Source organism: Macrotis lagotis, chromosome 1 (assembly GCF_037893015.1).
Source record: "Macrotis lagotis isolate mMagLag1 chromosome 1, bilby.v1.9.chrom.fasta, whole genome shotgun sequence".
NCBI lineage: Eukaryota > Metazoa > Chordata > Mammalia > Peramelemorphia > Peramelidae > Macrotis > Macrotis lagotis.
Genome location: NC_133658.1, coordinates 144,476,472 through 144,494,190, shown reverse-complemented (window position 1 = coordinate 144,494,190; position 17,719 = coordinate 144,476,472). Strand labels below are relative to the sequence as shown.

The window sequence follows — 17,719 nt, the reverse complement described above, 5'->3', positions numbered from 1 at the left end:
TGTCAAAAGCTTTTCCAGCATCTGTTGAAATGATCATATAATTTGCTAGTTTTGTTATTGATATGATCAATTATGTTAACAGTTTTTCTAATATTCAAGCCATGCTGCATCATTGGTATAAATCCTACCTGCTCATAGTGTATTATCTTAGTGATAACTTGCTGATTGCTTTGCTAATATTTTATTTCAAATTTTTGCATCACTATTCATTAGGGAAATTGGCCTATGATTTTCTTTCTCTGTTTTGACTCTTCCTGATTTAAGTATCAGCACCATATTGGTGTCATAGAAGGAATTTGGCAGAACTTCTTCACCTATTTTTTTCAGATAGTTTATATAGAATTGGATCTAATTGTTCCTTGAATGTTTGGTAGAATTCACTTGTGAATCCATCTGGCCCTGAAGATTTTTTTCCTAGGGAGTTCATTGATGGCTTGTTCTATTTCTTTTTCTGAAATGGGGTTATTTTAAGTATTTCATTTTCTCTTCTATTATATTTTTGTAAATCTTCATCCAATTCACTTGGATAGTCAAATTTATTGGCACAGAGTTGGGCAAAATAGCTCCAGAGGATTACTTTAATTTCTTCCTCATTGTTGGCAAATTCACCCTTTTCATTTTTGATACTGGTAATTTCATTTTCTTCTTTCTTTATTTGAAATCAAATTAACCAAAGTTTTATCTGTTTCATTGCTTTTTTTTTCATAAAACCAGCTCTTAATTTTATTTGTTCAGGGGTTTTCTTTCAGTTTTATTAATATTTCCTTTCATTTTTACAATTTCCAATTTAGTATTTAATTGGGGATTTTAAATTTTTTCTTTTTCTAGCTTTTTTAAGTTCCATGCTCAAATCATTGATCTCTTCTTTCTTTATTTTATTCATGTAAGCATTTATATGTAAAATTTCCCCTTATAACTGCTTTGACTGTATCCCACATGTTTGGGTTTTTTTCTCATTATTGTCATTTTGTTGGATGAAATTATTAATTATTTCTGTGATTTGTTTTTTGATCCATTTATTCTTTAAAATTAGGTTATTTAGTTTTCAACTAATTTTTAGTCCATCTTTCCACTGTTACATGTGTTTTTTTAATTATATAATGATCTGAAAATGAAACATTTACTATCTCTGCCTTTTTTGCATTTGATTGTGAGTTTTATCCCATAGTACAGTTTTTAGTAGATGTCACTGAGAAAAAGGGATATTAATTTCTATTCCCTTTCACTGTTCTTCAGAGAGTCTATCATATCAAACTTCTAAAATTCTGTTTACCTCCTTTACTTATTTCTTATTTATTTTGTGTTTAGATTTTTTTTTCTAATTCTATCTAATTTGTGATTAGATTTATCTGATTTATCTAATTAGGTTTATTTGATATCTAATTTATCTAATTCTAAATTATATCTAATTTATCTAATTCTGAGAGGGAGTTGAGGTTCCTCACAAGTATAGTTTTGCTGTCTATGTCTTCCTGTAATTTGGATACTATTCTACTTGGTGCATATATTTTAAGTACTGAAATTACTTCATTGTCCATGGTTCCTTTTAGGAAAATATAGTTTCCTTGTCACTTTTTTTTTTTTGCAAGGCAATAGGGTTAAGTGGCTTGCCCAAGGCCACATAGCTAGGCAATTACTAAGTGTCTGAGGCCAGATTTGAACTCAGGTACTCCTGACTCCAGGGCCGGTGCTCTATCAACTGCGCCGCCTAGCTGCCCCTCCTTGTCACTTTTAATGAGATCTGTTTTTGTTTTTTTTCTGAGAGGATTGCTACCCTTGCTTTTTTTCACTTCAACTGAAGCATAGTATGTTTTGCTTTATCCTTTTACCTTAATTCTGTGTACTTTTCTCTTCTGATGTGTTTTTTATAAATAATATATTGTAGAATTCTGCTTTTTAATCCACTCTGCTGTTCATTTCCCATTTTATGGGAGAGTTTGTTCCATTCGCATTCACATTCACAGTTATAATTACTCTTTATTACTCTCTGTCCTATCTCCTTTCCATTTGTACTTTTCTTTCTCCTCTCACCCCCATCCCTCCTTAACAATATTTTGCTTCTGAATACTCTCTCCCTTAATCAGTCCCTTCCCTTTTCTTTCCTCTTATTCCTTTTACTCCCCCCCCCCCCACCAGTCCCTTCTTCCCTTATTTCTTGTCCCTATCCTTCTGCCTGGAGGGTAAGTTGAATCCAGCTGAGTGTATGTGTTATGTCCGCTTTGATCCAAATTTGATGAAAATAAGATTCAAGCAATTCTCACCCTTTCCCTTCTTTCCCCCTTTTCTCCTCTAATGTAATAGGACCTTTGTACCTTTTCTTTTGTTAAAATTTACCTCCATTATGCCTCTGCTTCCTTCTGTCCCAGTACATACAATCTTTTTTTTGATGTCTTTTTAAAAAAAATCATTCATCAAAATCAACTTATACCAATCTGTCTTTGTAAACCCTCTAGAGATGCTGTCCTTAAGTACCATCCTCTCAATGTAGGGATGTTAATTTTACTGAATAACATTATTTTTCTTTTCCTGTTTACCTTTTTATATCTCTCTTGAGTCTCCTGTTTGAAGATTATATTTTCCTTTCACTTTTGGTTTTTTCATCAGGAAAATTTGAAAGTCACCTATTTCGTTTAATGATTATCTTTCCCCTGAAAGAGTATGCTTAATTTTGTTGAGTAGTTGTTTCTTGGTTGTAATCCATGTTCCTTTGCCTTCAAGTACTCTTCTTAGTATTTGAATTGCTTCTTTCTGGCTGCCTGCAGAATTTTCAACTTGATCTGGTACTTCTAGAATTTGGCTACAATTTTTCTTGGGATCCTTTTTCAGAAAGAATCTTGGTGGATTCTTTCAGTGTGAATTTTCCCCTCTGGTTCTAGGATATCAGGAAAGTTTTCCTTGATGATGTCCAGACTCTTTATGATCATGGCTTTCAGGTAGTCCAGTAACTCTTAAATAATCTCTTTTGGATCTGTTTTCCAGGTTAGTTGTTTTTCCAATGATGTATTTTACATATTCTATTTTTTCATTTTTTCTTTTTTGATTTTGCTTCTCATAGAATCATTAGTCTCCACTTTCCCCAGTCTGTTCTTCAAGGAATTATTTTCTTTAGTCATCAGGCAGCCAGGTGGCACAGTGGCACACTGAACTTGGAGCTGGGAGAATGGCAGTTCAAATGTAGCCTCAGATACTTGATTCTTATCAGCTGTGTGACCTTGGACTAGTCACTTAATCCTGATTATCTCACATCCAGGGCCACCTCCAGTCATTTGGATTTATGTCTGGCCCCTGGACCCAGATGATACTGGAGGAGAAAATGAGGCTGATGACTTAGCACAGCAACCCATCACTCAAATCCAACTTATGTGCTTGTCATGGCATCACCTTATTGAAATCTTGGTTTTCTTTAAAGAATGAAGTACAAATAATATTTTCTTAAGTTAGCTTTTTATCTTTTTCATTTGATCAATTCTGTTTTTAAAGGAGCAGTTATTTTTTTTTTCCATGTATTTTTTTCCATTTGTATTTTTAAAGAATTTATTTTCTTTAGTCAGTTTTTGCATTTCCTTTTTTACAAGAAGTTGAATTTCTCTTACATATTTTCCCCCCAATTTTTCTACTTGATTTTAAAAATCCTTTTTGAGCTCTTCCTAGAAGTCTTTTTGGACTGGAGACAATTCATATTCTTCTCTGCAGCTTCACATGTAGTGCTTTTTCTCTACCATCCTCTTCTGAGATAGTGCTTTGTCCCTCCTTATCTCCATGGTAACTTTCTATAGTCTGGACTTTTCTCTGACCTTTCTTACTCATTCTGAGTTTTGTAACTTGGCTCTGTCCCAAACTTCTTGTTTTGGGGGGGGTATTCTGCTTGCAGACTTTCTACTTTGAGAATCCTAGAGCCTTTCTTACTAGATTGGGCTGTCCATATTGAGAATGCCAGAAGCTTGCTCACTGGACTGGACTGAGCAGTACAGCTTAGTTGCCTTAGCTCAACAGGAAGTAGAGAGCCCTTCCAGCTATACCATGAACTGGGACCCTAAAGGCTTCTGCTGCAGATCTCTTCTGTGGCTGAGAACCTCCAGCTGGTCCTCTTCAAGTCCAGGTCACAGGTGCTGCATTTCAGTTTCCCACTCTTGGTTCACACTTTAGCTTCCCCTGAGACAGATCTTGCTGGAAAATGTTCCACTCAGATCTTTTGTGGGTTCTGTCGATTTAGAATACTTTCAGAGGCTTGATGATTGTTGTTTCTGAGGGAAACCAGAAGAGCTCAAGGAAGTTTCCAGTTTCTTCCATCTTCCAGTGTGGTTTTAGTTTAATTACAGTTGTAATTTTTCTTCTTTGTCAACTTTGTTTGGGTATGAGGTGAAAACTATGCTAATACTCTTGGAACTACCTTTCATTTTCTTTCTGACTCTCTTCAGTCTCTCTGCTGACCTTCAATTTTGCATCTCCATTTGGCTTTCATACTTGTATGTTCAGTTTATATTAAACTCAGTATATCTAAAATATAACTCATCATCTTTTACTCTAACTCTTCTCTCTCCAAACCCCTCCCCCTTTGTTGCAGAGGGCAATTCCATTCCCACCCAGTTCCTTCCTTCTTCTCTCCCTCCCTCCACCCCCTTCCCTCCTTCTCCCTATGTCCACCTAGGGTATCATTCCCTTAACTATAAGGTGCTCTTTCGAAAGGAATATAAATTCTGATTGCTGACACCTCTTAAGATAGCTTGGTAGTTATGTACTAGAGTTCTTTCTCTTCCCCTACATAAAAACAAACAAAAAACTTAACAAAAACAGAAAAGCTGGTACAATTAGCTGTTTTGCCCCACTTAGTTTTATTTATTATGATTTCTTGACTTTTAGAATCGAAAAACCAGACTTTGATTTAAAAAAGCCCATTGAAATTCAAATGTAGCTACTTGACCATGCTTTAAAATCTAATTCATTTTGTTTCTCACTGATTAGCCAAAAATAATAGTGTTTGTCCTTCATTTCCGAAGAAGACCACACTATCCTGGAAGTGATATAATGACTAGGTTGTGAATTGGATTGGGGGTGGGGGGTGGGTTGTGCTAAGTTACCCAGCCTCACTTTCTCTTCCAAAACCATCTGTGGCCACATATGAATCAGGATGACTGGAGATGGTCTTGGATGGAAGATAATCAGGGTTAAGTGACTTGGCCAAGGTCACACAGCTAGTAAGAATCAAGTTCCTGAGGCTGAATTCAATGCCTGTCCTCCTGACTTGAAGACCAGTGCTCTATCTAAGGCACTACCTCCACCTTGCCCCAATTGACTAAAAATAGAATGATTGTAAATAGCTATTGTTTCTGTTTTGGCCAGAAACCCTTAGGGTCTTTCTCTCCATGACTGATTTTTTTTTTTTTTTGATCTTTTATTACCTAGCTTTAATCACTGAAAAACTGAGACCTGGGAAAGAACTAGTTTTAAAATGCTAAGGTCTTCCACTGCATCCAGGGCCATTTCCAGGTGTTCTGAGCTATATCTGACCACTGGGACCTGATTGTCATCCTGTCCCTGTTACCTCTCCCCTCTTTAGGTTTGTGACTTTGCATACCCTCTTAAATCTAATTCACCTGTAAGTCTAGATATCATCTTTCTCTTGTCATTGTTCTTTTCTAGATTAACTACAATTCCATCCTCCCCCAGTCCCTTAGACATCTAACCTAGAGGGTCATCCTCACTATCTCTCACTAATTTCTTTTGCCATCCTTCCCCCTACCCCCCAATTCTTGTTGTCAAGACCTTTTGATTTCATCTTTGCAACATTGTTTTGAACACTTTTTTCTCTCATAGCAGTAGTCTGGGTTTGTCAGCCTCAGGTCTCTCCCCACTTCGTTTCATCTTCCCATCCTTCATTTATCCTCTATATTGATTTTCCTAAAACACAGGTCTGATAGGCCAGACAATCTTCTCCACCTCCCCCTCCCCATTTCATTGACTTTCTATGTCTTCAAGTAACAAATACAGCATGCTGTGTTTGGCAATATAGCCTTGCCCTTTCCTTTTTTTTCAGTCTTCCTACACTTTATTATCTAACAGGTACTCTTCAATCCAGTGATACCAGCCTCTCTTGGTTTTAAGCATTTTCTCTAGCTATCCCCAGGCCTGAAAAGCTCCAGTTTCTTGCTCTGATTAACGAACTTCCTGGCTTCCTTTAGGTTTCAACTAAAACCCTGCCTTCTACAGGAAACCTTCCCTGAAATCTTTAAATTTCAGGGATTTTCCTCTGTTTATTTTCTTTTTTATCCTGGATGGTTAGCATTGAGTTGCTTAGTTGGTGTCTTGGATATATTGAAGATTATGGGACTTTGTTTATCTACTTCTGGGAACTTCTACTATTAATATATTTTACTGATCAACTTTTCTGTTTTTTTTTTTTAGCCAGAAGCAAATCTTTTTGATGATGATGATGATTGCTTTATAGTGTAATTTAAGATCTTTTTTTTTTTATGTCCCTTAAGATTCATAACCTTTCTCCTCTCTGGATTGGGATTAACCTGGGATCCATGAACTTGTTTTTAAAAAATATTTTTGATAACTGAATTTCAATATAATTGGCTTCATTTGTAATTTTATGTATTTTATTTTATAAATTTACAAACATTTTTGGAATTCCTGAGCCTCACCAGACTGCCATGAAGAATGCTTTCTCTAGATGAATGTTTTATATTGAAGTCCTATAAAAACTGTTAGTATAATTATTTTATGTCTTTATTTATATAAAGTTTATGGTTATATAATCATTTTATATATCCTAGTAAGTGGAGTCTCAGATATTTTCTACATTCTGTAGTAATTTTGAAAGGAATTTCTTTTTCTATCTCTTCTTGTTGACTTTTGTTTAGTAACGTCTAGAATATTTTAGCACTCTTTCCCCTTTTATTGTGCCACTACCTAATCCAGAGAGGAGAGGTGTACTCAAGGAGAGGGTGGTCAGGAGTGTTTAAATGTTTCAGAGAGATCACAGGTGAGGATGATTTAGAAGATACTAAAATTGGTAACCAAGAACTCTGTGATCAGAGTCCATTAGTCTCCTTGAAGTTCATTGCACTGACACTCCATCTCCTGACAACAGTTGTTTTTTACTTGCTGTCCTATATGCTTTCTCACTCTATCTACACCTCCTAGATTTCCCGACTTTCCTTCAAATCTCAGCTATAAGGAGCGTTTCCCTATCCTCCTTAATGCTAGTCCTTCTCTCTGAGATCATCCAGTACATCCTGTGTACATCTTGTTTGTACATGGGCTTTTACATGTTATCTCTTCCATTAGACCTTGACTCCTTGAGAGCAGGCACCATTTTTTTTTATCCCCAGTCATTTCCTGACCCATAGTAGTTGTTTAATAAATTTTTGTTGACTGACTTTGGAGAGAGCAGTTTCAGTTTAGTGAAGAGGTAGAAAGTCAAATTACAGAAAGTTTGTAAATGAGAAAAGAGAGGAATTGGAGGTGGTGAATTTGAACAGCTTTTTCAAGGAGTTTAAGCTGAAAAAGGTAGAGCTATGGGTGAAAATTAGTATTTAGTGAAGGGGGTAAAGGTTTATTTTAAGGGGAAATCTGGGCATGTTTAGGTTCAGTAGGGAAGAATCCATTATATAAGAAGCTATTGTCAAACATTCTTTGTTTTATACTTCATAATAATGAATATCATTCTTCTTGAAAAAACAATCAAATTAAGGGGTGAGTAGTTCTGTTGTTCTAATTTAGGCAGTAGCCCCATCCATCCTTTGATTGTTCTCTTGCCCATATACTAACAAAAAATTGACTTTTTCTTGTATATTGTACTTTTTCTTGTATATGTCTTGTATATATACAAAACAAAAAAGCAGAAAACTTTCCACTCATTCAGCACTATACCCATTTATAGACTATATTCCCAACAGGATTGTACCATTTTGACGGTAGTTTAGCTTAGACTATTATCTCTAGGGTTCCACATGTATGTTCATTTCTTTTGAAATAAACCTAGTGTTTCACATATGTTTCATGAAGTGATTTCCAGTTTACAATACTTGCATTTATTTCTGTATTCTATATATGACTGTTACAAATAGTTTTTCTGTGTGTTTCCCATATAGCCACACCAGTCTCTTATAGATGTTTCTACTTTTTTCATTCAAATTATTTGTCAGATTTTGTAATTGAGAACATTTATCTCTCTTGAGTAGCTTTCTTATATAGAATCTTAAGTTTTTGTAGTTCTCACATTCTTTCTTAAATTAATATATAAATATTACCTCCACTGCCCCATTTAAATTGTATAATTATTTATACTTCTCAGTGCTTGTTTCATGTTCTCTATTTGATTATAAGCTCCCTTGAGAAAAGTAACTGTCTTTTTTTTTGTTTTTTGCTTTTCTTGTGCAGAACACTATACATTATACAATAGGTACTTAGTAAATATTTGAGTTGAATGATGACTTTTATAAATATAGTTGGGAAATTTTAATTAACGAAGGCTAGAGATAATCATAAAATAAAATAATTTCAGCTACATAAAATTAAAAGGTTTTTTTGCATTAAGTCAGTGCATTTGGAATATTGAAGAGGAAAAATATCTTTGCATCAGATATCTCTTATAGAAACCTGATATCCAAGATACATAGGTATTTGATACAAATATATAAGACCATGCTATATTCTCCATAAATTAGTAGTCAAAGGTTATAAACAGTTCCAGTTGTAGAATTGAAAAAAGATAAACAATTTAAAAGATTATTTTAAATCACTAATTATAAGAAAAAATGTAAATGAAAGCAAGGTACAATGTGGCATTTTGAAAAGAATGCTGAATTTGGGGTCATTAGACTTGAGATTGAATAAAAACTGAGGGTTTTGGATTTGACTATACCATAGTTCCCTTGCAGTTTTAAATGTATGAACTTGGGATCCCATATCCACTAACTGACCGAAATGATAGAATTGAGAAATAGTCAGTGTTGGAGTAGTTGTAGGAAAACTTTGTTATTGATGAAGCTGTAAATTAGTCTAATCATTTTAGAAAACAGTTTGGAATTATGCAAGAAAAGTCACTAAACTTTTTATATAACCTTTGATCTAGTAATACCAATATTAAACTTTACCAAAAAGGTAAAAGAGAAAGGCCTCAAGTATACCAACATTTTTAAAGCATTTTTTTGTAGTTAGAAAATTTAGAAACAAAGTTCGATGATCATTGATTTGGAAATGGCTAGGTAAATTGTGATATTTGACTATAATATGCTATTATTTTGTTGTAAGGAATAGTGAACATTCAGAATAGAAACATGAGAAGACATGAATGAATGCAGATAAAATAAGGGGAAGCATTTATGCCAGGCATGATGAGAAGTACTTTATACATGATTATGATAATGAAAAGATGCTAAAAATTATTTCAACTCTATATAATTTTTAATGATATTGCAAATCAGTATCTTCTTTGCAGCTTATGGGGATTAAAGTGACTTGCCTAGGGTCACAAAACTAGTTTGTATTCATTATATGACTTGAACCCAATTCTTCCTGATTGTAAGACCAGCTTTTCTATCTATCCATTATGCTATATTGCCTCTCTAATTCCTTTTTTTAGGATTTATAACATAACTGTGCTTATTTTGTATTTGTATATGAAATGGGTTAGTTTTTTTCCCATCACACTTTGTAAATTTGAATATTCTTTCCCTATTGTGCAAGAAAGTGAAGAGAATGAGGAAGAACCTTTTTCCCTTTCCTCCAGCAAACAAAAAAAGCATTATAATCCATTTTTTTCTAAAATTTTAGAAAAGAACACAATTCATTTTTTCCTAAAGGTTTTGTTTGAAATCACTTTCACACAAACTACTTTTATGTATTTAATTTTAAGCAGAAACAAATTCAAATAAAGTAATTAATATGAGAGAGAGAATGGGGAATGGGGAATGGGGAATGGGGTTAGGTTAAAAATGCACTGAAGCGTTTATATTCAGCTTAGAAGATAGGTCACTTGGAACTTGCACAGTGGAAAGTGGGGATGGAGTTGGGGGAGTATGTGTGTAGGGGGAGGGTCAAGTGTAGTTGTATTGGAGTCAAACCTCATAATTAGTTATTTGTTTTTTTAGACATTCCCTTGTAGTCAGGCCATGGTCTTTCCAGATGACCCCATTGCCCATTTTGAAGATCATCGATAGAATGGATAGAACCTGGCCTTGGAGGCAGGAAGTGTATTAAAGTATTGTCTTGGACATTAATGGGCTTTGTAACTATGAACAAGTCCCCTTCCCTCCAGGGCCCAGGCAACTTTTGAGAGTATGTTAAAGACAAATTGTTGATTTGTGCCAGTGAAGAGAGTTCCTACATCTTCACTAATGAAATCACAATTATAAATATACCAATAAATAATTGACATTTTCATATTTATTAGATATTTTAGTATTTCATTGGAGAAATCAAAAATCTTGTGATAATTATTCTTCAGGTATTACTATTTCTATTTTACATGTTGTGTCAGGATTTGAATTATTTTCTTAATTCCATGGTTAGCACTTATGGTCCACTATATCTTGTTGCTTCTTCTTGTGTAATTGTAATTAGTATATATTTTTTTTCTTTTAATTCTGGTTTTTACCTTGTGTTATTTCAAATAATTCTTTTAAAAATTTCCTGACATTTCTTATTTATTTTTAAGTGATAATTGCACTCTGTTGTTGACATATTGTAGTTTCTTTTAATTATTGAATTGTTGGTTGTTGACAGTTCTGCAGTTTGATCTAAAGCTACCGTATATATAGTTTGAATATTATTTTTTAATTATAATTCTCAGTGTATACTACCAGTAAAGGGGAGACCATTTTCTATTGTGAACAACTCACAGTTTACATGATGAAATGGGTTAAATAAAATTTTGGATTTTATCAAACTTAAGCCAGTGTGATGTTTTCTTTATTTCTAAATTATTGATCCAACAGTGGAAACTACATGTAATATCTTCATAAATATTAAGATAAATAGAATGTAAATATGTATTTTCATATTCTTAATATAGATATATTTTGAAAATATTAATTAATTTTTAATTAACTAATTAATTTTCCTTTTTTTTGTATATTATCATTTCAGTATACTAATAGAATCCATGATGATTATTTCAGTGTCAGTCATATCCTCTTTTGATAGGTCATCCATCCTGTTTAAAGTTCTCACCAGAGTTAACAGTTCGAGTGAAGGCCTTACGGTGGCAGTGCATTGAGTGTAAAACGTGCAGCTCTTGTCGAGACCAGGGCAAAAATGCAGTGAGTACTTCTACTTTCCTGATTAGACATTGTTTAAAAATAGATATATGGCATTTTTAGAGAGAATATTTAAACCACTTAAAAGCTGTTTTCTGTAACCTTGGGTAAATTAGAAGCATCTATTTACATGAAATTAATTGGTATATTAATCACAATTCATTCTTATCCATGAATTAGAGCAGGATTTTGTAAGAATCTTTATTGGACAGTATTTTTTTTAAGCTTAATTCTGGTTATTGCATGTATTTGAAAGTAGTGAAGTTATAGTTCTTAAAGGACAGCTTTGCATTAATTCACATTGGGGTCTCATTTCCTTTGCCCAAATTAAGGAGATTTCTTTTTTCATTTACTTGACTCACATTATTCAAGAATTCAACCCAAATTATTGAGGGTTTTTGAAGACATGCGTCAGATATGTTTTGTTAGGCATATTTTATTGCATAACATTAAGTAGAACTTTTCCTTGTCATTTTGTAGGATAACATGCTCTTCTGTGATTCATGTGACCGAGGTTTTCATATGGAGTGCTGTGATCCACCACTCACTAGGATGCCGAAAGGTGATGCATTCTGAGATCTAACTGGAAAAGGAAAGGGATACTATGGAAGTGGGTTAAAGATAACTTTCTTCTCAAAATAAGAGAATTCTCTTCAGCTTTCTATTTGAGAATGCTGATATTCTTAAAAGTTGGAAGGCAATTGTTTCCCTGAACTGGAGATTGTCTTTTTTATTCATATGTGTGAGAATTCCTGTAGCATGAATTTAATACTATTTGCCTCTAATTTTCACAGGTGATGTTGTAGAAGGTATGGTGATTCAGTGTCAAAATTTGATAATTCTTGGTTCAGTTTTCAGTCTTCTTCAATCCTCTTCCTTTTATTATGATCTGAGGCTATTGTTACCTTGTTAGTGAAAGAAAGCCCCCACTATAGGTCATGCACTGAATTCCTCTGGTTCTGAGGGTGGGAGTGGCTTACACTTTATGGGGAAAGGATCAGAGTGTGAGAGGGAGGGAGGGAGGGAGGGGGAGAGAGAGGAGAGGAGAGGAGAGGAGAGGAGTCTGTAGTAAATAATAATAGAAGGGGAAATGTTCTTATTCTTTCTTGCCATCTTCACTTAGATTATTTTAAGTAGGAACAGGTTTTTAGTTTTATGAATGGTTTTGAAAAATCATGATGATCCTGTAGAAGTTAGACCTTCCTAGGGGAGTCCTAGGACTCCCTCACATTTTGCAGAATTTAGAAAAGTCTAATGACATTTTCTATCAACTTAGTGCTTCTGAAGTCATTGAGCTTATTTATACCAGCCCTTATTTGACATGAGTTGTTTTTTTTAAATAGGTATGTGGATATGTCAGATTTGTCGACCTCGGAAAAAAGGAAGAAAACTTCTACATAAAAAAGCAGCACAGATAAAACGGCGCTATGCCAATCCAATAGGACGCCCCAAAAACAGATTAAAGAAACAAAATACAGTGTAAGTACTATTTCCAGGAGGATCCAAATAGGAGGAGAAGGGCCCATTTGAAGAGATATGTCTATCTTCTATGACAAATTTCCATAATACTAATTTATACTTTTATAAGAAATACACTGCTTATTTAGGTGAAATTTTAATTATCCATTGATTATTTCCTTCAATGATAACAATGCACAATGGATATAAAATTGCTTAAACAAAGAATTAGATGGCCATCTGTCAGGGATGTTCTAGAAAGGATTGATTCATCTGATTCTAAGACTTCAGGTAGACTTCAGAGACTATTTTGTTCACTCTAAGAGTATCCTTATTTGGAGAACTCTACTGAAGGAGAAACTACTGTCTCCCACAGTAGTCCTTTCTACCTTTGGATAACTTTGTTTGAAAGTGTTTCCTTATGTCAAGTCTAAATTTTCATCTCTGCAGGTTCTGTCTATTGCTTTCTCCCATTTAGGCCAAGCAGAATATGTCTAATCCCTCTTTCATCTGACAGCTTGTTAGATATTTGAAGACAGCTGTCATGTCTCATACTCTTCCCTTTGCTTGTTTCCCCCAGCCCCCATCATTTCTTTTCCAGGCTAAAAATTCTTAATTCTTACAACTTCATGATGAATCTGGGCTATGATGTCATACTTTCAATTATCTTGTTTCACTCCTCTTTCTTCTCCCCAACACATACTTTTGATTTGCACAGACATTGCATTTATACAGCTACTCTATTCTTCACTCCACCCCCCTTCCCCCAACTCCCATTTTGTACCTATGAAGTTGATTTCTTGACTTTAGGGTTGAGAACTTAGCCATATTAAAATTCATCTTATTTGATTTGGTGATGTGTAGTATCTAATCAGTTGAGATCTTTTTGTAGACTGTCACTGTTTTACTTATTCCTTCTAGATTTTTGACCCCTGTAAATTTGATAATTTTCATTACTGCTTTTAATCTCAAATGTTGAGCTATTCAGTCAGCAAACATTCATTTTTTTTTAAAGCATGTATTCTGTGCCAGCCACTGTGCTGGCAGTGGGGGTTACACAGAAAAAAATGAAAACATTTCAGCTTTTACAGAGCATCATATCTAGTCTTCGGAAACAAAATACATTTATACAAAATATGCACTAGTAGGTTACTAGATAATTTGAAGGGAAAGTACTAGTGTCTATGGACATTAGGAAAGACTTATAAAAAATGATTCCTGGGCTGAGTTCTCAAAAAAACCTAGATGTTTCAGTAGGTAGAGAGGAGGAGAAACATTCGGCAGTGGAAAGGCATGACAAGAAGATAAAAGTGTTGCTTGTGAGAAACAAAAATTCAGTGTGACTGACTATAGAGTATGTTGAAGGAATGAAGTGTAGTAAGATTGGGTAGAATGAGATTATGAAGGGCATTACACGATAAACAAAAAAATTTGTATCTGATCTACTGTAATAGCAAGTCAATGGAATTTATTAAAAAAGGGGCATTATTGTAAGATTTTTTTTAAGAACATATTTTTGGTACTTGTGTGGATATTGTGTGATATTCTTAAAAGTTGGAAGGCAATTGTTTCCCTGAACTGGATATTGTCTTTTTTATTCATATGTGTGATAATTCCTGTAGCATGAATTTAATACTATTTGCCTCTAATTTTCACAGGTGATGTTGTAGAAGGTATGGTGATTCAGTGTCAAAATTTGATAATTCTTGGTTAAGTTTTTAAGAGAAGGTAGAGATAAAATTCATTAGGCTATTTTAATAATCTAGGTGAGAGATGATAAGAATGGTGGTTATGTCAGTGGAGAAAAGGACATGAATGTGAGAAACGGTATGACAATTTAGAAACTGATTGAATGTGTGGTGTGAATAAGAGTAGTAGTGAATAAGAGATGACTCCAAAGTTATAAATAAACCTGGGTGGTTGAAAGGATGCCCTTGAAAAGGAAATAGAGAAGTTTGGAAAAGGGATGGCTTAAGAAAGATAATAAATTTTCTTTTCAACATATTACAGTTGTTTAAATGTCTATTAGGTAATTATTAATATTGGACCTGGACTTTGTAGAGAGACTAGGACTGATTACATAGCAATGGGAATATTCTGAATAGTGATGATAATGAAACCCATATGAGCTGATGAGGTCACAGAGGGAAATAGGTGGGGAGGGAGGGAGGGGGAACAAAGAGAGGGAGAGATAAAGAGAAAGAGAGAGAAAAGAGAGTGGGGATTGGGAGGGGAAGAAGAAGGAGAGAGAGAGAGAGAGAGAGAGAGAGAGAGAGAGAGAGAGAGAGAGAGAGAGAGAGAGAGAGAGAACGAACAAAAAAAATCGTGAGAAGATCTCAGATCTCAGGAATAAGTTTTAGATTCACCCATATTTAGAAGTCATGCTATGAATGCTGATCCACCAGAAAGGATTCAACAGAAGGAGATATAATGGAATGTTTGGATAGACAGAAGAAAAAAATAAGAGAGTAGTATCCTGAAAACTCAAAGAAGAGAGAGCATCCATGAGGAGAGGATGGTGAACTATCAAATGCTGTAGACAGATCAAAAGGATGAAGAATAAATAAAGGACTCTCAGATTTTGCTCTTATATCATTGGTAACTCCGGAGAGATCAGTTTGCATTGAATGATGAGACTGGAAATCAGATTGCAGAGGTTTTAGAAGAGAGTGAGAGAAGAAGTAGAAGGCAGTAAGTATAGACAACTTAAGGAATTGACTGAAAAACTAGAGGATAACAGCAAGGATAGCAGGATCTAGTAAAGTTTTTTTTTTTTTTTTTTTTTTTTGGAATGGGGCCTGAGCTTGTTTGTAGGCAATAGGGAAGGAACCAGTAGATATGGAAAATCAAAGATTAGAGAGGAGATAATAATGGATGCAATCTGCTAGAGGAGATGAGGAATAGGATCAAGATATATAGAGATAAGATTGACTCTGGAATAGGAGAAAGGCCACATCTTTGTCAGAAATTGGAGCAAAGGAGGAAGAGTTGAGGATGGTAAGGGAATTTAAAACAAGAAGAGAATAGAAAGTTCACAGCAGGTGATCAGTATTTTCTCTGTAAAAGATGAGGCTCTGAGGTTTGGGGTTAGGGTGTGGAGTGTGGTATACAAGGTTTGGAGCAATTGCAGTGAATGAGATAAAAAAAATCACTTTGAGAAGAGTAAACAGATCAAACAAAAATCACTGGGACATTCTACTAGAGACTTTCAGATTAATTTCATTAGAGATTATTTTTGGGGGTTGGCCATTTAATTCCAAATCCACTTAACGGTACTATCATTTAATCTGTTTCTTTTCCATCTTCTTCATAGGAAAAGCACGAGTGGCTTTGCCAAATGTTTTGCCAAATCTAGTAATCTGTATCTGAAATATAGCCCAGTGCTCTACCACTTGCTCATTAGCTAGCCCCTTGACAATTCCATTCAACATGATGTAGTGAGGTGGGGAACTTGCCTCTGAGTCATGAAGACCTGGGTTCACAGAAGACCTCTGACGCATATTGACCTTGTGATTCTGGCCAATTCCCTTAACTTCTCAGGGCCCAAGGAGATTCTCCAACATTTTAATGAAGGATTGATTTATTTTCGTAGAGAGTTTTCTTATTGAGAGTTTCTTATACCAGTAAAAGCAGAAATAAAGCCCCATTCTATTGTTTCACATTTTCTTCTTTGTGCCATTCTCCAGCTGCCTACTTGCTGCACTCCCATCCCTGACATTATTCTTTCCAGGGTTCCTTGATATCAACATTATTGGATATTTTATCCTCAGTAAGCAGGGATCCAGACTACTGTAAACATTGGGACCTAAGTTAATTGACTAGGAGTTAGAGATTGAATCTTTGCTTTAGTATTTTGTTATCTATAGGATATTGAAATTATAGAATTCTATGATATCCAAAGAGGGACATTGGATATCAAGTAGACCAATTCCCTCAATTTATAGATGAAGAAATTAAGACCTACAGAGGGAAAAAGACTTGCCCAAAGTCTTGCAGGTAGTAAATGGCAGAACTCTTGACTACAAATCCATTGTGATTGTCTCTTCTTTTCCTGAAGCATAAGTTTCATGAAAGAACTGACCAAAAACTTGGGCCTTAAAGAAAAATATGAACTTCAGTAGACAGATGAAGAAAGAAACCATTTTAACATGCATTCCATTGTGAGCAAAGGCAAAGAGAAGAGAGTAGCTAGCAAGACAAGAATAGGGAACATAGAATTACATTGTTTGTCTTGTGCTTTAGCCTTGAAAATATGATTAAATACTTTAGATTTGCAGAGTTTTTTGCCTTGGTCCTACCTTAATAATATAACAGTGTCATGAAGATAATATATCTGATATATGAGTGAGCATCAACAGTCTAAGTGTGTGTGTGTGTATATATATATATATATACACACACATCTATATATATATATACACACACACACACATATATGTATATATATGTATATATCAAATATTAGTGCTTTATAGTAAAATATTTCTGTACTTAACACAATGATTTTTGAAACCTGGGCTAAATGCTCATTGGCATATTTTAATTTTTTGTCACTGAAAAATCACTAACACTGAATGAGTATGGAAGTCAAAATTTCTCTATGGTAGAGTGCATATAACTATAATTCTTTTATATACTTTTGCATAAAGCTAGAATTGAGTCTGTAGACTCATAGACCTTTTCGCTTAACGGAACTTTAAGGGAATCATCTAATTACAAAGCTTCTTAACCTGGGGTTCATGGATCCCTTAGAAGGTCCATGCATTGATTTTTATCAACCTGCATGGAAAAAAATTGCATCTTGACTTTCATTAATTGCTAATTGAAATTTGATATTTTCTTCCACAATGAATGTAAAAACAAACTATTATTCTAAGAAAGAGTCCACAGGCATTCCTAGACTTCTAAAGGGGTCCATAATACCAAAAAGTTAAGAAACCCTGATCTTAATATAATTAATATCTTTGTATATATATATGTATTTATATAAAATA

At 34.3% G+C, this 17,719-nt stretch overlaps 1 protein-coding gene across 3 annotated transcripts in view; it reads left to right on the top strand.

Moving 5' to 3' along the window:
* The window catches only part of KAT6A (lysine acetyltransferase 6A), a 158,951-nt gene that overhangs the window by 80,889 nt on the left and 60,343 nt on the right, over nucleotides 1-17,719 (top strand). For all 3 annotated transcript variants that reach the window (XM_074209018.1, XM_074209016.1, XM_074209017.1), the window contains 3 exons: nucleotides 11,155-11,270; nucleotides 11,748-11,829; nucleotides 12,611-12,746. In XM_074209018.1, the coding sequence (XP_074065119.1) occupies nucleotides 11,155-11,270; nucleotides 11,748-11,829; nucleotides 12,611-12,746 (334 nt within the window). The remainder of the gene's footprint in view (nucleotides 1-11,154; nucleotides 11,271-11,747; nucleotides 11,830-12,610; nucleotides 12,747-17,719) is intronic.